Here is a 22,679-nt window from a genome sequence, read left to right on the forward strand (position 1 = left end):
ACAAATGATAGCAAGCAGAGTATAAATTCACTTGCAAGTGGAAGTATATTAAATTTACGAAATTATTCTCTATAAGGTAAGCAGCTTTTGACACCTGCCATTGTTGTGATTATTTTCTTTTGCATGTAAAAAGCCTTATTACTGTCTGTTGAATTCCCCCAAAATATTAATCCATAAGACACCACAGAGTGGAAATAAGCAAAGTAATCTAGCTTTATAGTATCTATTGTCATGGGTGGTATGACTGTTCTGATGGCAAGGCACGCAGAGCTTAATTAGGGAATAATATACTCAGTGTGCTTCTTCCAATCTGAGGTGTTGTCAACTTGTAAGCCAAGGAAATTGTTTGTTTCAACTTCCGCGATTAATTTCTCATCACCGTAACCTCTCCTTTTGCCTCTGTACGTACGCACATGCACATTCACAACATTCCCTAGGGTGGAATGCTCACCTCGGGAGCTTACAGAGTTGTTCACGCCGACATTGTTGGTGCCCCGGCATATTCCTGCAGGCAGTCCACATCCCTTCTGTACTCACGTTTTCGGGCATATGTATACGTGTCTAATCCCCTGTATGTCTATGAACAGCATTCCCCCCTGCCCCCATTTCAGATTAAATATTTGAATAAGCAGGAGGCACCCATTAGATAAAATAAGTTGGCATGAGATTGTTCCATTTCAGACGACTTTGCCTCCAATGTCTGTGAAAGTGGCCCCTTGAGATTCTAGATTTCTTGTGTATCTTACACCTTTCCTGGTATATTGCAGGAGGAGTGCACCAACACTAGACAGACTGACATCCGAGAGAAGACCGCTTGTGTCCCCGATGGTTGGCCGTCCTGTTGCTGAGTGCGTACATGGAGAAGAGGACTGAATGCAGCGTGTAAATTTTGTGTGCCTCTGGAGAGGTGGTGCAGTTTTCTGTTATTTAACCCATTGACAGGGGCTTGCTCTGTTGTGGTAATTGTGTTGCAAGTGTGATAGCAACTTAGATATGAATCATGTGAACGTGTAAGGTGTGGATGTCTAGTTATGTGTGTGGGGTGTTCTACGGAGTGTAGTAAAATAGTAGAAATGTCGGCCGCAATCACATTGCGTTGATAAGAGTCTGCTTCATAGTGTGGTGGCCAACACATCTCGGAATGAGAGAGAGTTTGTCCTGTGTGACAGGCTGTAAGTTGCAGGTGCTCTTGGCTTTGGCCGCAGCTTGTCACCAAAGATGTGATTCCTCTTCCTGGAAAGAATATGTTATTTCGTTTTATCTGCTTCATCCCATTTCACATTCTCAGTTCAAGCTAATGCCACAGGAAGATCTTCAAAACGTCAGTCATTGTGAATCTGTTCGGAAGCAGATGGGGGGTTGGGGGCTCTGCAGTTTCACTCGTTTAGGAAGTGCGGTGATGAAGATCTCTGGCATAGCTGTACCGGACAGTCTTGATAATAGTGGGTGTCCGTTCTCTGACGCAGGAGGGCTTTAAAAGTGTGCTGACCACGCATTACTTAGTTTGTATTTTCTTCATGTAAATCTGTAAAGAGATGTCAAAGCGGGAGGTAACGGGAATACTTAGGGATCATCACCGAGAGGGAGTTTCCAAACAGTCTTTAACGGGAGATGCGCAATAGCAGTTGTCCTATGATCGAAAAGTGTGACTTGCCAGTTACTGTAACTAAAACATTTGACTTCCCTTACTCGTTATAACTTGAAACTGTTGCTTGTGTTTTCCAGGTCGTGGAGACAGCATCTAGTGCTCTGAAGTCGAGCACGACGGATCCGTTCTACCGTCGTCAGTGCTGGGAAATAATTTGCTGTTTCTTGGTGGCATCCCTGAATTTTAATGATGATGAGAATAGAGTGCAGCAGCTGTTCTCCTGTCCAAGGTATATAAGAGCAGTTGGAGGTAGAAGAATATTGTCAAACTAACCTCATTCTTGATATTAAAAAAAGTGTACAAAATAAAAGATGTTTTTCCATCCTGATGGTACTAACATGACATAACAGATTGTTAATCACTGGCTTTTCAACGCAGAATTGTAAGCGAGTCCCAAGGCAGTCTATGAGGCACTGATATAGATTTTTCTCTGAGCACCCAGAACTCATTATTTACTGGTACAGTGAGCCCGTTAGAGGCTGTATCACAATTAGTTTGTGTTTAGTATCCTGCCAGTACCAGGAGGCTTCTACAAGTAATGTATTTCTTTGTCATATCATAAAACCAGATTTCCCATTTGCTCTGTGCCTCTTACATCAGTTGCTGATTTAGGAAGCAGCTACTGCATTGGCCACTGCTGTGACCATTGAACATTAGGATGTGACTGTAATTATCTGTACTCATTGTGATTCGCTGTTGCAGTTTTGATGATCCACATGTGGAGATCTCCGCAGTCCATGGGATTCCGTACATATTGCAGGACAAGCAAGCCAGAGCCACTCACCAGACGGCAGTCACAGGCAAGTTCATCCGTTTGAGTAAATTGTTTAATAAACTTCTTTTCTGAATTGTAATGCCATTATTGAAAGAAGAAGACCTTTTTTCCTGAAAAGTAGCAAATGGTTTTAATGAAATGAAGAACTTGTCTATTTCTTCTATTGAGACTACAAAGAAACAGTGAAGAACGTGATTTTTCTTTGCCAGTTTAAGGAACCACATTTTGAGGCTGACCTCCACATAGTTCTATAATTGAGAATGCATGGAGTTTACCTCCATGCTCCCACTGCCTCATGGCATTGCGCTTAGTCACAAGGATAACTTCAGGTGATATAGCGAACCATTAAATGTTTGAAAACCATAATCGGTGTTGGTTTTCTGTAAGTCCAAGTGGTGTTAGAACCCAAAGACCACTGTGAGAACCTGAAATCTCTCTTAAAACCACATTTAGTATGTGAACTTGTTGAAAGCGTCTGCTTCATGTCTGGAAAAGCCAGTAAGGCCTGTTGTGTATGTTGGTAGGAGTGTTTGTTGCTGCAGCCATGAAAGAGTTACGACGGTGTTCCTTGTGTGTCACTGCACAATGGTGGCGATATCACAGGAAGCTGGGGAGTTCAGTTTTATAAATTTAGATTGTTCAACATTGAAACAATTTATATTACTGATGGTGAAGTTTCCACCTTTGCTTCCAGAAGGCATTATAAAGTGGCATTACTGATGGTGATATGGAAAATAAATCTAATTGCCCCTTGTCGGTTGAATTCACCTTAGTAGTAGAAGTGCTACAGATGTTGGTTGTGTGGTAGAGGCTTGCCATTTCTTAATCTTTCATTTACGTCCTTTCTTCATGACATCAAAACAGGCGAACCTGAAGGGCATGGGCCCTTCTGGTGTTTATAGACTCCCTCGCTGTCATAACGGGGCATGAGGAGAGGGAGCCGTGTAAGCCGGGACACCTCGGCTCCAAACAGACGGCAAGCGAACTGTTCGTAAAATATCCACTGAATCAGTGGCAAGGGAAGTTGCGTGGGTCTGACGTGATGTGTGTGAGTTGTAGAGTTTGTAGTTGCAGTATTATGACGTGTGGAATAATGGCCCACTTGGCGAATGTTTTAAATTTGCTGGGGGGGGGTGAGGAAATAAAGGCTCCAATATGAATCTGTAAGCGAGGGAGTTCAGAATTTGTCAGGTCGCTGGTTGTGACCCGTATTTAAAGTTAACTTGTGAATGGGTTTGTAATGAACTTGACAGAATTTGTCTTCTGAATATGGAAGGTGCTTGTTCATTGGCTAAGGTAGGAGTGTTAACTGCTTGGTGAAGTAAAACTGTGTGTTCTTAGAGGAGTGTGATGTCTTGATTTCTTGAATGTGAATGTATTTTCTCTTTCTGGGAGTAGCAGATTACGAGAAACAGAATGATCCTTCAGATTGTACTGAGCACCACGTGACCTGCGTACTGCTAGCCAGAGAAGCGTTGAAGTACGTGCGGCAACAGTTGGCGGACCGACTTGATGTCAGAAGATTAAACCTGCTGGGACAAAGAAGGAACATCGTATCCGCAAGAAACTGATATCAGTCTGAACCAGGCATTCGTTGTGTGAGTACATGAGCATTAGAATGTATTTGATGCGGTTGTCATGTGAGAGAGATGAGTCTGTCCAATTTTATTAGGTACTTTAGATGTTGTGAACTTAAATGTGAGATTTGATATGTTGAAAGACCTATGTGCGGTGAGAGATTGGCATAATTGCAGTATCTGTGGTATGCTAGAGGCATTCATGATTCTCTAGTGAATATATTGTTCATAGGACATCGAAATTGGAGGTTAGGTGTAGCTTGTAGATGAGGGTGGTGACTATTTGTGATAAGGTTTTGTTACACGTGAGATGTGTGCAGTGCTGAGGAGCCTTTAATGTGGTCTGTTTACTAATTAATAAGTGAGCATTTGCCAGTGTAAGTAATTTAGTTTTGTGCACAGTGAGCGGAGCTGCCGGGATATTTTCTGTGCTTTTGGTTAATTTTGAGAGTTTGTTGTGTTGAGCAAGGGGATCGGTTACAAAACTTGTAAGTTTGGGGTGTGGTGTTTGTTATGAATTTGGATTTGCTTGCAAAAATGGAGATGACTGTCAGAGGTTCCATTTATTTGAGACTTAACCATAAGTTGAGAGTTGTCAGGTGTCAGTCTCATGGACATGTGATGAGGCTCAGTATTACTTCTGGTATATTCCGTGGTTGTTGGTGGGGTAAGGGGATTTGCATTAGGATCGAGGAGTGGTGTGGTTGGTTGGAACCAAGTATAGAAAGGCAGTGCCACTTATGTTGGTCACAATGTACCAGTGGTGGTGTTCGTCAGGATTGTTATTTTATGTCTGTAAAATGGTTGTGAAGAGTTCTTGGCTTAGGAAACACTAATTTGTTAGTGTTGTCAGTCAGATTGTTTATACGAAGAATGTAGAGATTGTGTTTTTGTGTGTGTGAGAGAGAGACAGGCTGAAGTTATTGACCATTTAGTTTGGTTAAAGATTGTTGACCTGGAAATGAAATGATATATGATGTCTGTTTGGTGTTCGTTGACCACCTTGGCTGCTCCCTCATAAATATATTGTTACATAACCCCTCCTTCCTCTCATCTTGGGCTCCCATATCGCACCCACGAAAACCCTCAGTTATTTTTTAGAGGGCAGAAATCAGGAAGGAAATGCATACAATACGAAACCCGTGTCTCCCCTCCATTCATTTCTAGAACTTATTACTACTGTAAGAATCCGTGCTGAAATGGAAGGGAGGGGACTTTAAGTGGTACAGCTCTTTTGCAGGATGTTTGTTAAAATATTAGATGTTCGAGCCGTCTGTGAGTGAAGATTCCTTTGCGTATGATTCTTGGAGGTAGAACGTAGCTTTGTTTGTTGCACGTTTTATTGATCTTGTTATTGGGTAGTCAATCAACATACGATGATGATGTTGAAGGGGTCCCTGGATCTTAATAAACATTGTGACCACAATCAGAAATTCTCGTGTAGACATGCTGGCAATTCCGTAATCAGCGTGCACTAAAACTCATCTCGTAAAACTGTTTATTGACGTAATGTCAGATACAAAATATTGTTTTGTAGAATTGCTTTCTTTATTTTGTTGTGTTTCTACTTGTTACATTGAGAGTGCTGCTGCTGGTGTCATGGAGAGATGTTTCCTCAAAGTAAGAAATTTTTGGTGGCTCCTTTACTTAGTGGGGAATCCCCACGTCCATATTACAGAATGTCTAAGTATTTGCTACCGGGTAGGTGGCCCCAGCACCCTGCCAGTTTCTTTAGCACTTACAGTCATCCTTCCATCCTTTATGTGAATTGGGTGTGGAGCGAGAGAGAGAAGGCAGGCAGTTGTCTTCTGGCAAACTGCTGCTTCTGTAATTGCTGGAAATGTGACCATACGAGTAACCAAGACTTTGAATAAAAATCTGCCCCAAGATGTGGGCGTAGGTGTGCGGATTGTTTTAAAAAGGGTAGCAGAAAAATTGAACGTAGTTTAGCGTAATGAATGGCGCGTTGCTTTGGTTAACAAGGAAATGATCATTTGTTTACCGTAACTGAAACAAATTATTTACGAACACACAGTCACGAAGGTCATATTGAACGGCTTTTCGCGTTTGCTTTACTTCATCGTTTTGTCGTCTGATTTGACTTCGTTTGTCCCCACCATTTTCCTACGTGATACGACCATAATTCGTTGCGTTGGATACGTTACTGGGCGGGGGAAAAGGGTCCCTTTGTAATTTATGAAAGTGACATTTGACAACTTGCCGAAGTGTAGCCTAGAACGTTTGTACATTGGCCGACAGAATTCGTGTATTTCTACATTGATTTGAGGTCTTGTTCGTCCTCGTAATCGTTAAAAAACAACTCGGCTCAATTTGAATACTAAGAAAAGTGTTAAAACTAGCTACTACATGTTTGTCCAGGAAGGCACAGATGTTTTGTAGTTGGTAGTATAGCCAGTATGATCTGAGTTTTTATCCATTTTTGTTGTCTGGATTTGGAAACAGTTATTATTGAAATATGATATTGTGTAATATTACCAGTTAGGATTCCAGTGAGACAGATTAGATGTTTGGAAGAAGAAGAAGATGGCAATAATGATGATGACAGTAATTGCAGTAAACTTGTCTTCACGATGTGTGTGTTACTTTTTTTTCAGAATTGTCACCTTTACTCAGAACACCTGATGTGATCTGGATATGCCATTCTGGTCGCTGCGGTGTGACAGCAGATAGGTTGCGGTGTTTAAATATCAGTGTTGTAATGCAGTTTGGAATAAGCAGGGTTCCTAATGACGTAGGATGTGGAAAGAGGCAACTCCATTCTGAATGAATCTGGTTTCATGCGGAATGTCACGGCCATAGCACTTTGGAATTTCCTGGAAACTCGGCTATGCTGTCAGAGGAATTTTGCATTTATCTTCATCCAAGATTGTTTCCTTCCACACAAAAGACTGAGCTACGCCGCAGTTTAAAATATAAGGTGACATTTTCATTGATCTGTCTTTTACACGAACATTTGTCATTTCAGAGTTGGTGACCATGAAATAATGACTTTTTGTACAGACTGGATGCAGCGGCTTGTTATCGTTTAGGTTCAGCTGTAACAAGGTAAATGTTAGGTGGAAGGAATATGTTGTTTGTGGCAATTCTTACTAATATAGAATATCACAATTTCTTATCTTATACAAGAATTATTAAGAAATCTGTCAAACTGCCCTCCACTCTTTCCATTTTAGTTTTGATTAGATCGATCATTGCTGGTGGACGTCGTGGTCTCTTACAATTGAACAAAGTTTGAGGTAAGGGATTCCTATTTATTATTATTGTTCATCACATTTAATGTTTTCATCTGCATTTTTGAACTCATGTACGAGAATTAAACTTGTCTTCTTTTAACACAATTTCAATTAACATTAGATTGACTTGTGTGTGTTCACGGCAACATTGATAATAAAAGAATATTCCAGTAGGCAATTAACTTTTTACAATTTTAAAGGAATTAAACGTGTTTCGTGGCCCAGAATCTTAATAAAAAATGCCGATGCTAAGAAGTGGGGTACATATTCTGAATAATAATTCTAACACTTTACAATTCCTGATACATCGACATTATTAAAGCGTTTTAGGGAACTCTGAAGAATTTTTATTTCGGATTTAGAAGCCTAATTATCGACGAATCTCCCTACATCAGCAGATTAAATCCAGGGAATGTTTGCTGTTATTGAGTGCAAAGTATTTATGGGTGCAAAACGTGGTCTTTCACTTTGAGGGAGGAACATAGACTGAGGGGCTCTGAGAACAGAGTGTTGAAGAAGATGTTTGGACCCAAAACGGGAGTGGGACAGATAAGAGAGAAATATACTTGACGAGCAACTCACCCGATGTTGTTAGGGTGAGTTGAGTGTTTACAAGGCCTGAAGGGAGGAGACCTCGGCGTAGGTGGCAGGATAACATTAAGATGGATCTTAGGGAGACTCGATGTAGCGAATTGGCTTTCCGAACACGATAATGAATCATCTGGTTCAGTAAAGGAAGTGGGATGTTCTTTGACAAGCCGAGAACCATAGAATATCTTGCTCATTGCAGGTTGAGAGTAGCGTGATGTAGGCCCGATCTGCGCATGCGTTAGAACGACTTTGAGATTTTGTGACTGTTCCCAACTGTAATTCTCGCGTTCATTTGATAAATTTAAATGACGTATTGTGCTCTTGGTTTATATAAACGTGTAACTTAGGCAGGAAAGTCCTTAATCATGTAAGCTCTTACGCACTTTTACTTCTACAGAGAGAGAAGAACTCGAAAATTTTATGCTTATGAAAAGGCGTAACCTTCTTTTTCCAAAATTTGTTTGTTAACTGCCCGGTTCTGCAACAAAGGTCGCATAATTTGTGTGGCATGTTTTTGTAAACCTTGACAAAGATGGCTTACTACATCGGCGAGCGGGAGGTCATTGCCCCGATCAGCTGGTAATGCCGCATGGGTTAGTAAATGACGTCATAGCCTCGCGTCACACCCAGGACAGAACAGGACTCTGAAGCCACGGATAGAGCGAGCGATACAATCCCATGTCAGCAGATGCGAGTCGAGAGACCGACGGAAACAAGGCCATGAGAATAAAGCCTCAGTGGGAGACCCGGAAGGGGCGAGGGAGCCATCTCAAGCGTGCGCCGTGGATCATAAAGCATCAAGGATTGGACTGCGAGACGCGGGATCAACATTTCTAGATCAACGATCACGCAGGTTATGAACTGGCCGTGACACCAAATGAGACTCGAGTCCATGCCTACCGATTCGCTAAGCTAATTAAGAATCCCTGAGACAACCCATCAAAACCCCGAAATATCCCACCAGCTACGTCGCTCTCTGGGATGGGACGCAGTGTGCGACCAGCCACGTCGTAGCGGACGCCGCGATGTACGCGACAGACATTAAGGAGGCTAATAAGTCCTTTGAAAGTGTGACAAAGTTCAAATACTTGGGAAAAACAATAACGATTCAAAATGATGCTCACGGGGAAGTTAGGAGGAGATTAAATTCCGGAAATGCTTGCTACTTCTCAGTTCAAAATATTTTGTCTTCCCGTCTGATTTCTAAGAACCTGAAGATTAAAGTATACAAAATACTAATTTTGCCTGTTGTGTGGTATGGGTGCGAAACATGGTCAATTTCGTTGACATTACTGTGTTGAATATTTCGGGCACAAACCTGGGTCCACATTTTCGCCTTCCGCTGTTATGTTATGGCAGTGAGCGTCAGTGTGGACCCGGCTTTAAGAGGCCGAGAAGTGAAAATGAAACTTCAAGATAAAAAGAAGAAGACTCGAGAACAAGTGTCCATATTCAGAAAATCATTCCGTACCGAGCATATTTTATTAGCCACGTGATCTAATTAGAGGTTTGTGGCGACTATTACCGATTGGGTACAAGAATACTTTGTGGGGTGGAGTTATTTTATCACGTGCTCGAGGCTGATTTTCAAAAGACATGCGTAATTTAGAATTTAAAAAGAGCCGGTTATGACGACAGGCTTCTGTACTCTGTCAGAATTTTCGTTCACTGTTTAAAGTTCAAATGCGGCAGGCAAACTTTTTAAATTTTGGGACTTTACTGAGTTACGATGCAACTGACCATGAGTGCAGAATGCAACGTGCGTGTTATTTCAACAATTTTAGCGTTCCTGAATTTCTTGTCACAGTGAACTTACTAAAACTGCAGCTGTGGTAGCTTGCTTGGTGACACACGCTATGCGACTCCACCCCCATTTAAAAGAAGGTTGAGCTGAAACAGGGTGTTTCATGTTAATTGTCGTTGAAATAAAATTTACTGTGCGTTAGATGTATAACACACCTCTTTCGATCTTTACTTTTTATGTATGAGGGGATGGTTATTCATGTAATAAATGTTTCGAACCCCCTCTGAGCTTAAGATTATGGCAGAGCAGATCTCTATCTATCTACCTGTCCGAAAGTCCATCCACCTGTCTTTATTATCCAGAGTTTCCGCATAAAACACAGTAACTAAGTACAACAGCAGAGCATACAGGCTTGGATTCAAACCAGTAACCTGCCGAGTACGAACCCCATTCCACAGCGCCCAGTTCCCAAGCCGCGCGTCGATGCCTGTTCGTTGCTTGGTTCTCAGCGTCAATAACAAATATAATGCTCCATGCGCTGTGATCTAATAGGGCAAACCACGGAAGTCAAGAATACTTTTCCAGAAGTCAGATTTCTTGAATAGCCCAGCGACTATTACGTTGTCAAGAAGCATTCTGTTCTATAGTTTGTTTCGCAGTCAAATCTAGAGCTCATAACGTGACGAGAACAGTCCTAATGTATTTGAATACATTTATACAAAGACTGAATAATGGCTACAGATTTTCATGAAGCTAAACCTACGATGGCTCAATTTTGTGGGCCCTCAGATTTTAATTGGGAAACTTGGATGTTTCCAAGTTAATGTATGTTCAATAATTCTCTTGTGTTTGGATTATTTACGACGCGAAACTTGGTCAGTGGCATTTATGCAGTGTCACAAACGCCTACATTTTGCGTTTTGGGCGAATGCTTTGTGTTGAAAAGCTTGAAACATTGGGTACTTGGCTAGTAACAGAGGAGGGATACAGAGTGACATAGCGTGGGAACCGCGGCGCGCCATTTGCTTGTCTGGTCTCTAACGTCACTTACCCCAGGTTAAATTTTATATAATTTTATGTGTGTCGAACTTTAAAACCCAAATAATAGGCGTACTAAATATATTTAGTGACGTCTGCACTTATTATTTTGATCATTAAATGCCGTCCATTTGTTAGATTTAGCTTTAACCGTCACAGGATGTCAGGTGGGGTGACATCTTACGGGCGAAATCGCTCTTCATTTTTTTAATCGCGTAGCATCAGAGAGCCATTAGCCTTCGTAAGGGTGAGACGTGAGCCTGCCTGCAGTCTATCTTGGCCTACATCGTACGAATCTGGTATTGTAGAATAAGCAACTAGTGTTCATAAGTTGTATTAAATAGTTTACGTGAAATTAATTGTGATTTCGTATTAATAGAGACAAATTAAATGTTCTCGGACACGTGCAAAAGCTACTTCACTTTTCTTTGTATAGTTGGATAAAAAGTAGTTCGTGGTGTGTGCAAATCAGGTCGTGTGAAACAATGAAGAAGTGTTCACTAAAAACGTCGTAACAGTTTCGTGATTTGAAATAACTTCGACTTTGATTTCACGTTGCTCGGTCAACAATTGCAAAATCATTATTCACGATATTCATTCCAACATGGAAAATTACGTGCGAAGTTGGTAGCCATTATGGCGTCTTTTTGCGATGTAGAAATATTAAATATTCAAGTCATTCAGAAATGAAGAACTTTTCCAAAATATTAAATTTGTTTGCCGACTTTTGAGCACGTACACAAAATTACTGCTGACCAGTGGCTTTGTAATCCGCGTAGCCTATAGGAACTGTACCGAGTACACATTAATATGAATAATTAATTAGTTGCAAAAGTGGTAGACATTTTGATTTTTCCGACATGAATATTCAAGCTGATCTGAATTATATTACATATTAATAATGAATGAGTTTTGCAAAGTTTCTAGAAGTTTCTCTTCAAAATTCTGGCGAACGTTTGGGAATCAAATTACTGTAGGACATTAATTGTTGATTGTCATTCTTATGATTTAGTCTAAAAATTCAGTGGTCCCATTGTAAAGTTATTGTCGTAGTTTCATGAAAATAATTTTAAATGCACTTGAGGAGATACTTAAATAATTATTGTGATAATATTATGTCAGTTCGGTTTCATATAAATTGATGAGTACATTTCAGTCAAATAGGGTTACGATGCACTCAGATGTCATTGCTAATATTAAATAGTTTTGTTTTCATATTTATAATCAGCTATTTACATGTGACATTACCGTAAAATGACCTCGCTCGGCTCACTGCTTGTTGCATCCGGAAGGCTCTCGGATAGATTCCCGAGCTGGTACAGAAGGTTTCGTGTTTTTATCCAGTTTCTCAGCGCATAACTAGTCACTGTGTCTTATATTATACTTTATTTTCGAAGCTGCAAAAGGATGTGAGCACTAATGTACCAAAGTTAAGTCGTGGGGAATTCTTTTGCTGATCCTGGGATTTGGGATTCGTGCAATAGAATGACGGACAATTGTCTTCCTGTGATTAAATGAAAAAGTTAATTACACTTGAGAAATGTGAAATTCATTTCTTAGGATGTCTGCACCATTCCACCCCTTCAAACTACGTTACATTTTATCTTTACGTCGACACGTTAAATGATTTGTTACATCTTTGCAGCTTTTCCTGTACTCTCGCGTAAAATATTCCCATTATCCCTAGAGTCAGGAATTCTTCCACTATTTCATCTTCCAGGATAGGAAACCATGAACACTTTTCATCTCCTCGTAAACTCCCGTCGTTTGTTCTACTTAGGCTACGAAGTCTAAACTGCAGTGCGTTTAAAAAGTTCGGTTCATTGTGTTCAGAATTTGTACAAAACTTGAAACATGTTCTCCTGCACCAACAAATTATTCCCCATTATAGCCAAGGTTCTTGGATTGTGACTGAGTAAGAGCAGTAACTGTCAAATCCGCTGACGTCACGTAAATTAAACATTGATATAAAGTTATTTGATGGCAGACTCCACACACGAATCGTACAAATTATCATTCTTTCTGCATGACTAACTCACTAATAAACCTAATAATTCTTTCCTTCTGTGTGCATGGCCGGCGAACACTAACTTTTCATGATTTGTACGTTCTCGTGTGCCCCTGCCATCCGTTGCTTCTTTGAATGTAGACAAATTTTAAATTTCGTTTCGTGAAAGAGCTTAAGAATGAACTTCAGTCGAAATCACGACAGTAAATAAATGGGACCAAAGGCGTCCCCACTCACAAATTCAAGGAATATTATAAAGAGTAGTATGATAATATTAAAAATGTCGCTAAATATGTTACGTGTGATGGGTAGTTGGACAGAACCTTCTATTTAATGTGTTTTGTTCTGAAGTTTCGGTCAGGATTACCACAGTGAAGTTTGCAAATGTTGAACACAGCTTCCATATCAGGTGTTATGTTATCCTGACATTTCAATAAGAGCTCTTAATTAATTTACATCTCGACGCTGAGGCTCTCTGTCCCTGTTCCAACTTCTCGATTCTCTTCCACGTCTTCATACATTACAACGTTTTCGGGAAATTCACTGCCACAAAAGAACACGGAAGTTAATTCTCGTCACCAGAAAAACCGAAATTCTACTCCTAGTCCGAACCATTTAACTTAAATTCGGATCTTAACTCCGTTTTAATAATATTCTCCTCCACTCCGAGGCCCCTTAGCTCGTGTCACGTGTTTCCGTGTCAAAGTTTTCTGCTAGGTTTCAAATTCCTTGGGCGTGGCCTTCTTGATGTAATCACAGGAAAGAATAAAAAAAATGAAACTCCTTCAACTGATACATCGTTGTTATATCATCATGCTTCGAGTCGAGAATAATTTCAGTTATTGTAGAGTATGAACTTATGTAGGCGTTGCCTTAGTTTTCTAATTTGTTCTGTGCTAGAAAAGATGATTCCATGGACCCGGAATCAAAACTTTAAATAATTCATTTTGACCAAACATCGGACGGCCGTCTTCGCTATGTGAAACTGAATAAAATCACGAAACCAAGCAAAGAGGAGGTTTTTGATCAGAGGAGCTTATGAATGCAACCAGTGGTGGACGGAGCACGGAAAACCAAAACTGTTTTGTTATTGTTAAATTGAGATTTGCAGACATCAGCAACAAATCTTTTTAAAATTGGTTGTCTGTCCATTGAAGAGCCTCCCCCCCCCCCACAGCTTATATTTTATACGCAACGTGTTATGTATGCTGTCTAAATGCCCAGCCAATCGTAACCATATTGATTTGTTTATGGCTGTGATGTTCTCACACTAAAAGGCCATGTTACACGATCATATAACTTGCCGAATTCGATGGCGCACGCATTCATCGCGAACTAACAGACATGTCGAAATTTCGTAGTTATATCGCGCGGTGTATTACAGGCAGGCAGGCTCTGGTCATTGCGGTAAGATTTTCGATAAACCAGGAAATATAAGAGAATATTTGCTCGTCAGGGATTTCGAAGTGTTTAGTGTTCAGTAAAGATTGGCTCAGAGTTTCGAAAGAGTGTAAAGTCTGTGTGTGAGTGAAGCGGCCCTCTGAGTATTTGTGGTTGTGTTGTGTTGTGTTGTGCCAGCGAGAGACTTCGAACCAGGGACCATGGCAAGAGGAGCAACGCGCAAACAGTAAAGTTAAGAGAAAAAACCAGTGTCGGCCGAACCCCTAGTGGACGAGGACCCATCCGCTGGAGGATGGGCTGGGTGCTCGCGGCAGATCTTGTACGCCATAGCATCGGCACGGTCTTATCAGAGCGGCCAGGCCCCAGGTTGCCAACGATAACCACGTCGGTCCGTGCCAGGCAACTTGTATTTGACGCGGCGCCCGCCACGACTGAGGGCATGTTAGGTTAAGGTCAAGTTGGCAACCCTGTGCACTTTATACTTTTTTTATAGTTTGTAAGTGTCCTCCCTGCCCTCCCCGATAGGTGCCCAAGTTAGGTCGCGTGCACTTAGCTTTTGTGTCCATGGCAATGGACGTTCAGTTAGGAGGGTTTGATATTTCTGTGTGTTTTTTTTTATCACAGGGTGCACAACTTGACAGGTTCGGTCGGCACGACCAATGAAATCAATGCGAGAAGGAGAGACAGACAAAAAGAACTTTTGCATTCTCTTCCTGTGAACAAATCGCATTGCAAGGAAAAAGATTCAGTAAAGCCAAAATACGTATTTTGGTTCTTCAGTCTTTCGCTTCAGTGCTGAAAGATTTGTCTGAATCTGTAAGGTTATTTATTGTCAGGAATTCTGAAGAGAAATATTATGTTTTGTTGTGTGTTTTATTCTGTGAACTGAATTACAGGTTATTCGACGTTAGAGAAAGACATCGATTGTGTTTTTTCTTAAGAAAGCGTAATTCAGCGTTATCGAACGCAGGTCAGTTACACGAACATTTTGCGTTTCGTTTGTCCGCGAGAATCGCGGAATTGGCGCCGGAGTTAGGATTTTGCACGACGAAAACTTCGCCGACGTAATAACGCGCTTTGGTTTGAACAAATTAGGAGTTTCGTGTGTTGTTCCGGGCCGCGAATCCGTGTCGCTGTTATTTTTTTCAGGAAGGCGAACTCCTTGCACGGGCGTAAAGGTAAGTGACAGAATAAAGGTGGGTGAGAGGTTCGACGTTGTTTGGTCCTCGTTTCCGACGTTTCGTTCTTCGATTCAGTGAACCGTCATTCCAGCGCGACAAATCTGAATTTCGTGTTCTCGTTTCATTTCCGATCTTATTGCGACGTCGTAAAAGCTCGATAAATTTTAGTCCGCGTTTTCGTTCGCCGAAGTGGATGGCCTGCAGTCGTGTCGCTTCGAAGTTGCGCTTGTCAAAACGGACAACTGCAATGAGCAATCATAAATGGCTACTGAACTCTGCGCATGCGCACAGCAGAAGAGATGAGTCACGGAGTCAACGAACAGCACAGGTAAGTTTTCTGAGTTCGTGTTCTTACTTCCAATGTATGATTGTTGTGCCGTTCTTACAGAAGTCGTTTTGTTTGTTTGTTTGTTTGTTTGTTACAGGTCCCGCTCATTTCCTGTGCCTCAACAAAGAACGATGCACGCCCGAAATTGGTTTTAGGTTTTACTTTGACGGAAATCCGTCCATTTTGGTCACACTGTTTCGTCTGTGTGCGGTTATGATTCGTGATTTGCCCAAGTTAATTGTCCTTTAAACGTTTCAATGTTATTTCGCGTCGCCTATTGACACGTGTTCGTCTGTCTTATTTTCTCCAGGTTGTGAGGATTTGAATAGGAGAGTCGACTTATGCACATAAGTGACGTGGAAATTATAATGGAAATGTCCGGGCAGTATTTTACGAAGTTGTGATTCATCGATTTTGATTAACATGGTTCGGGTAATTTGGACAATTACTCGCGGACGGATACGATGAGACTAATGGGTGGTCTTTAAAAAACACAGACAAGGGGGATTGTTTTGGTTTCTTAATTGTGACACTCTGTGGCACTTATAAAAGTGTCAATTATTTGCTTTCATGAATGTACAGAATTGAAAAATTTGACAGGGTGACCAAAAATGCTCGGAATGATGAAAGAACGTTTTGATATTTTGGCCAAGCAACGGAAGTGTGATGATACAAACTTCTGTTAAACCTCTGTTGTGTGACCACAGAGTTGTATTCGTGAATCTGGTAATTTAGAAATTATGGGGATGCATCGTTCCTTGGCCAAACAGGATGAACCTGATAATTTTAAATAATTTCCTGGTCACCAAGCCCTCGTTTACAGCTTCAAATGCATTCAGTATTTAGCTTTTCAAGAAGTTCCCTCTTACAAATCCTGCCATTTCAGTCTGAACCTGTAACCTAGCAACCTTAAATTTATTTTCATGTTAGCGATGTCACGTGTTGAATGTTAACCGAAGAGATTTTCTGAATCTTTCCGAAATTATTCACGTGTATGTAGTAATAGCAGTGCCTGGATCCAGTTTCTGAAATTTAATGTCTGAAATATTCATTCTTATAATAATTTCTCTAACTATACATGAGTCACTTAACTCGACTTTTATCACTAACATTTGCCTTAACGTCACGTATAAGAATTGTGGAATGGAGGGCTTAATGTTCATCAAAAGGTTTCAGGTAACTCGTGTCATCACTAGCTCAAGTTGAATTTTGACATTCTGTGAAAATGATGTACGTAAATCTGTGATTTATCGGAAGGTACTACGCTTGCAGGTACCTGGAGCAACTAACAAAAACCAGGACAGCTCATCCGCAGTCCAATTCTTGAGCACAGGACGTCCAGAACACAGAGCAGAGCGGCTACGCCTTCAACAATTCATCATCACGAAGTTTTGTTGTTAACTTGATGCATGTTTTTGGATATTTCCTGGGGATTGAGACGAGCTGCATCCAGTGAGTTTTTCTAGTGTTACAGGATAATGTAAGCAGAGCCAGCGTCTGAAATGTTGTTTTTTTCAACAAAAATATATTTGTTTCGAAAGTGCAATTAGCCTCTTTGCCGTCCAGTAAAATGTTAATTTTAACTTTGTCCAGTTAACACAATTTATTCCAGCAGTATCAATACAAATCACATTAAAATTACGCAATTTATAATATTTCTCTTTAGAGTAAATTAAATGTAAAAATACCTTCACGGCGACTACCAAAAACACGTAAATAAAACCGAGCGCCTTACTCCAGACTCCTCCCAGTTCCACAAGAGGCGCCACCATCACCTCGTTTTCATCTCGTGCTACCAAGGTCTCCTACGTCGCACTCGCATAGCAAATTGTGATGAGCATTGACTATTATATTAGGAGCAAACCTTCGTGTGTTTTTAAACATAATTCTCGTGTGTTCTAATTGTGGTGCAATGTATTCAGTACAGCTGTTTCTCTGTCGTTCAATATCCTAGAAACAAAGCGAGCTCCTGAAACGCTGAGCGATGGATGAACACAAATCTTAGTACTTAGTACATCGTATTTGATTCTGTGTAAATGTTGTTTTGAAATTGATGTTGCTAAAACTTCTGTCACTATTTACGAGATAAATTGTTAGTATTAACTGAAATTATGAATTGTAAAATGGTATAAAAGATACTGGACTGAGAGCTGTGTTTTAAGTCCACCTGACGTCATATTTTCAGGGGCTTAAAATGTCGCCTTTGATACATTTCATTGCCTCATCTTTATCAATTCCTCGTGGCGTCTGTTTCGATTCTGTCTCTGAGAGTTTGTTTCTGTTTTGTGCGGTCGAAATTGGAACTCCATTACGACAACGGAATCATCCAAATTCGAAAGAGTTCAGAGAAAGTTTCGTGCTTTGTGCCACGGTAATTACGAATGCATTTTAGTTACAGTAAATATCTCAGGCGGCGTCTTGATGACTTCCCTTTTCAATTCGTTTAAGAACAAAATTAGCTTTTTCCGTGTTTGATTTTGCTTTTGTCCTGACCTCTGTACACTTACGGTTAGTCTCAATTTCAAGGTCAGAGGCGTACTGCGTGTTTTTGTGCAGTAATTAAAGTTAAGATTCATCCGCGAAAGACTTGCTCGTGTTGTGTTGGTGGACGTGTATTCGCGTTACTAGACTTCTATGTTACTTTTATTAGATTCGATGTAAAACAGGGCAATTGATAGTACGAATTAAAATAAATGTATGCTTATAAAAAATCCGGACAATTTGTGACCGAATGTCAAAGTATCATAACAATTATGCACTGTCGTCTTCGTTACTTCAATGCAACACGAATATTCAAAATAATAACTTGTAAAATTTACTGCGATGTAACTTAATGAAGCTTCTACAAAGTACAGTCAAATAATTAAATAAATTTAGAGCGTGATGGAGCACGTACACACAGACGTAGTGTTCCGTGCTCCGTGACCGGAGAAACCTAAATGGAGAACAGCCCGTTAAATCGGAAAATGTTGTGGGAGATTTGTCGCCAGTTACGAGAAAAGCTTTGACCTTGGTAGTGCGCGCAGATCATAAGGAAAATGTTTTCTCAGCTAGAATACGTTCTCACGGCGGGGAGTACGAAGACGCCCGTCTTCTGCGTTGTAGCGCCGCGAAGTCTGGTAGGAGGTCCCTCCTGCCTCCATCATCACGTCGTCTTATCGCCCTGACGATGGAGGCATCAAGCAGCGTCGGTTTGAAGCCGCAGATTTACAACCCTCAGACTTTTAGAGAGGTCAGAACTGCCGAGGTCAAATCTTTCGCCGTGAGTCAGGAATAATATGCATAGCAGATCGTTACAGATTGCACCGTCCTTTAATTACGAGTCGTAGTTCGTAAGTTTTTCTACGCACTTATTAAGTAGCTGAGCGTTGCCACGTTCAGCGCTGATTAGATCGCTATAGCCCTTATGTCCGGATCCCCTGTTTTCAGTGCACGTGCATCGTGTCTCAAGGTCCCCTCCCCGTCCTCCCCTGCGCCTCATCGTGGGAAATTGCAGGTGTCCGGAGTCTTTTTCTGTAACTTGTTTGTCAACTTGTTTTTCACCTGAAAATAAATAACTAAAGCCTCAGCTGAGGCGATCTTTAATTAAACCCCGTGAACCCAGCAAAAGAGTCTCATAAATCCCTTCATCGAACCCAAACCCACCTTGGCAACAATCTACAAAGAAGAAGGGAACGGTTTCACAACCTCTTCAAATGCCGTGCTTTCAGTTAACAGATGTGTTTATTTATTCACGGTATTTTTAGGTATTTTAATGAATAAGCACAAAATATTACCACAAAATACACAAAATTGAATTTCGTTAAGGCACATACAGAGTAACAGGAAAATGATACAGCTCTAATCAAAGGGGGAACTCAATTCATGTGTCCGAGATAAAATCAAATACAGAATCAGCTTAACAGATCGTAAGCCGGGCCTGAAAGAAGACTTCACGTCTTATAACTGCCTCGAACCTGGACAATACCTCACCAGAATGCGCCACTAACCAGGACGTGGTTAACATAACACATCATTTATTCCGGCCCGAGTCCATTGTGTTACAAGACAGAACAGTTTCATTTCTTCGAGGACACCAGCAGAATCTAAAGTTCTCACGGCGGTAAGAACGAAATTTCTTTCGTTCTGGATTGACTACTGATCGGCGCTGCAACCAAGGACACAGTCGTCATCCTCCACCTTTCCTTCCTCAAGCGCAGAAAAATCAATAACGTCCCGAAGTTCCTCGTCCGCCAGATGGCAGGAGAATGTTGATGTAGACCATGCACGCAGCTAGTTTCAGCTCGCAGACACAGATAGCGCGCGTGTCAACACTTCCACTTCCTGTTCGTACAGCGGATGTAATGACGACGTATATTAATTTGCACGTGTTTAACTATAAGCATAATTCACTATGGCGTGTAATTAGCAAATGGTCATTTTTGGTCCAACAACACAAAGTTTATTCGCGGGAAATCTGTTGTCTCGTCTCAGTAAATAAAGAAATTAATTAATGCCAGACGGCATGACAAAATATCCAAAAGACAGTCGCCTTCCTTTGAATTTTAAGTTAATATTCTTTAACGATGCCATTTTATAATGACTCAACTTTTCGGTTCATAATTAATATATGATATAATGATTACCAGCCCATGAATATTGGTCATCTGGAGAGAACTTTTGACTGTGAAAGAGGCTTAGAGCCTGCCACTTCAAAACCATCGTCAGTACGGGCTTCTACTGCACATTTTTCACATAACCGGAAATCTTCTAGAACTATCTAAACAAAAGACGGGAGTCTAACGAAGGTTTATTGCGATTACATTCCAAATTCTTTTGCACTAAAAGGGCTATAAGCTGTGTCTATTTCTTGTTCCTACTTTTTAATTTCTGTTTTGCATGGATCAGAGTCCTTCATCGGAATCCGATAGCAACTTACTCACTCAAGAAATCCACCGCCTTTCATTGAATCCAAAGGTTCATCACCGCCTTCACAAGATTATCCTTATTCAAATTCAACCCACTCTCTAACATTTAACTTCATTACAATCCATTTTAATATTATCCTTCAACTTACTCTTATGTTTCATGGTAAATTTAAAGTGACATAGAAGATGCTGTAGAATTTACTTTTTCTTACAATCTCTGATTGGTTAATTAGGTTAATGGACCTATAATAACTTCACCTAGATTCTAGGTTGTCCCCAGACATTGTGGCAAAGGGAAGGAAACCCCCGTCCTGCCAAGAATTGAAGCCCGAACGCCCAGTTCGTAGCTAGTAGCCTGAAAGAGGCCCCAATCCGGATTGACGGAGGCGTTACTTATATACTTTGTATATCATCTTGGAAATTCAGCGGACGCCGACTTCCTTATGAGCTCGGCGTAAACCGTAGTCAGAAATGTGGGGCGTAAGCGATGCCTTTTCTATTTGTGTAACTTTTCTTTTGAATTCGAATCGTTTCATTGGAAAACAGAGACAGATAACGGCGAACGAATAAAATGTACGGAGAAGAAACAGGGAAGGAGAATAGGAAAAGATGGAGCTGAAACAAGAGGGAACACAATAATAATTGTGATCTTACCTCTCGTTCCATGTGTGGATTTTCCACGGATCTGCGTTCTGACATTCGACAACCGAAACCTCCCAATAGCCGCGATGTACCCGACAGACATTAAGGTGGCTCATAAATCCTTTGAAAGTGTGACAGATTTCAAATACTTGGGAAAAACAAAAACGATTCAAAATGATGCTCACGAGGAAGTTAGGAGGAGATTAAATTCCGGAAATGCTTGCTACTTCTCAGTTCAAAATATTTTGTCTTCCCGTCTGATTTCTAAGAACCTGAAGATTAAAGTATACAAAATACTAATTTTGCCTGTTGTGTGGTATGGGTGCGAAACATGGTCAATTTCGTTGACATTACTGTGTTGAATATTTCGGGCACAAACCTGGGTCCACATTTTCGCCTTCCGCTGTTATGTTATGGCAGTGAGCGTCAGTGTGGACCCGGCTTTAAGAGGCCGAGAAGTGAAAATGAAACTTCAAGATAAAAAGAAGAAGACTCGAGAACAAGTGTCCATATCCAGAAAATCATTCCGTACCGAGCATATTTTATTAGCCACGTGATCTAATTAGAGGTTTGTGGCGACTATTACCGATTGGGTACAAGAATACTTTGTGGGGTGGAGTTATTTTATCACGTGCTCGAGGCTGATTTTCAAAAGATGCGTAATTTAGAATTTAAAAAGAGCCGGTTATGACGACAGGCTTCTGTACTCTGTCAGAATTTTCGTTCACTGTTTAAAGTTCAAATGCGGCAGGCAAACTTTTTAAATTTTGGGACTTTACTGAGTTACGATGCAACTGACCATGAATGCAGAATGCAACGTGCGTGTTATTTCAACAATTTTAGCGTTCCTGAATTTCTTGTCACAGTGAACTTACTAAAACTGCAGCTGTGGTAGCTTGCTTGGTGACACACGCTATGCGACTCCACACCCTCGACCCCCCATTTAAAAGAAGGTTGAGCTGAAACAGGGTGTTTCATGTTAATTGTCGTTGAAATAAAATTTACTGTGCGTTAGATGTATAACACACCTCTTTCGATCTTTACTTTTTATGTATGAGGGGATGGTTATTCATGTAATAAATGTTTCGAACCCCCTCTGAGCTTAAGATTATGGCAGAGCAGATCTCTATCTATCTACCTGTCCGAAAGTCCATCCACCTGTCTTTATTATCCAGAGTTTCCGCATAAAACACAGTAACTAAGTACAACAGCAGAGCATACAGGCTTGGATTCAAACCAGTAACCTGCCGAGTACGAACCCCATTCCACAGCGCCCAGTTCCCAAGCCGCGCGTCGATGCCTGTTCGTTGCTTGGTTCTCAGCGTCAATAACAAATATAATGCTCCATGCGCTGTGATCTAATAGGGCAAACCACGGAAGTCAAGAATACTTTTCCAGAAGTCAGATTTCTTGAATAGCCCAGCGACTATTACGTTGTCAAGAAGCATTCTGTTCTATAGTTTGTTTCGCAGTCAAATCTAGAGCTCATAACGTGACGAGAACAGTCCTAATGTATTTGAATACATTTATACAAAGACTGAATAATGGCTACAGATTTTCATGAAGCTAAACCTACGATGGCTCA

At 40.9% G+C, this 22,679-nt stretch overlaps 1 protein-coding gene across 5 annotated transcripts; it reads left to right on the forward strand.

The window, feature by feature from the left end:
• The first annotated feature begins 563 nt into the window (after positions 1–563).
• Positions 564–22,205, forward strand: LOC147871584 (transformation/transcription domain-associated protein-like). Of its 5 annotated transcripts, none has more exons than XR_015538679.1 (5): positions 564–882; positions 1,726–1,877; positions 2,351–2,448; positions 2,948–3,471; positions 3,822–3,924. XR_015538679.1 is itself a non-coding variant. In XM_087360778.1 (5 exons), the coding sequence occupies exons 1-4, from the start codon at positions 874–876 to the stop codon at positions 3,992–3,994; spliced, it is 432 nt and encodes a 143-aa protein (XP_087216904.1). In that variant the 5' UTR covers positions 572–873; the 3' UTR covers positions 3,995–4,021; positions 6,616–22,205. The 5 variants fall into 5 exon arrangements, 4 of the variants coding, with proteins under 4 accessions (XP_087216908.1, XP_087216904.1, XP_087216906.1 ...); XM_087360778.1 differs by lacking the exon at positions 2,948–3,471 and adding an exon at positions 6,616–22,205 and having other exon boundaries at positions 572–882; positions 3,822–4,021; XM_087360780.1 differs by lacking the exon at positions 2,948–3,471 and adding an exon at positions 16,818–22,205 and having other exon boundaries at positions 573–882; positions 3,822–4,021.
• Positions 22,206–22,679: the final 474 nt, after the last annotated feature.

The sequence above is a fragment of the Zootermopsis nevadensis genome, unplaced genomic scaffold (assembly GCF_977971745.1).
Source record: "Zootermopsis nevadensis isolate Lab colony 2312 unplaced genomic scaffold, Znev_1.0 Znev_ptg000046l, whole genome shotgun sequence".
Taxonomy (NCBI): domain Eukaryota; kingdom Metazoa; phylum Arthropoda; class Insecta; order Blattodea; family Termopsidae; genus Zootermopsis; species Zootermopsis nevadensis.

Bases quoted from the DNA above. Each gene is read 5' to 3' on its own strand.
- LOC147871584 (XM_087360778.1), top strand. The intron at 1,878-2,350 runs GTATATAAGAGC...TCGCTGTTGCAG, and splicing joins CAGCTGTTCTCCTGTCCAAG to TTTTGATGATCCACATGTGG. The intron at 2,449-3,821 runs GCAAGTTCATCC...TTCTGGGAGTAG, and splicing joins TCACCAGACGGCAGTCACAG to CAGATTACGAGAAACAGAAT.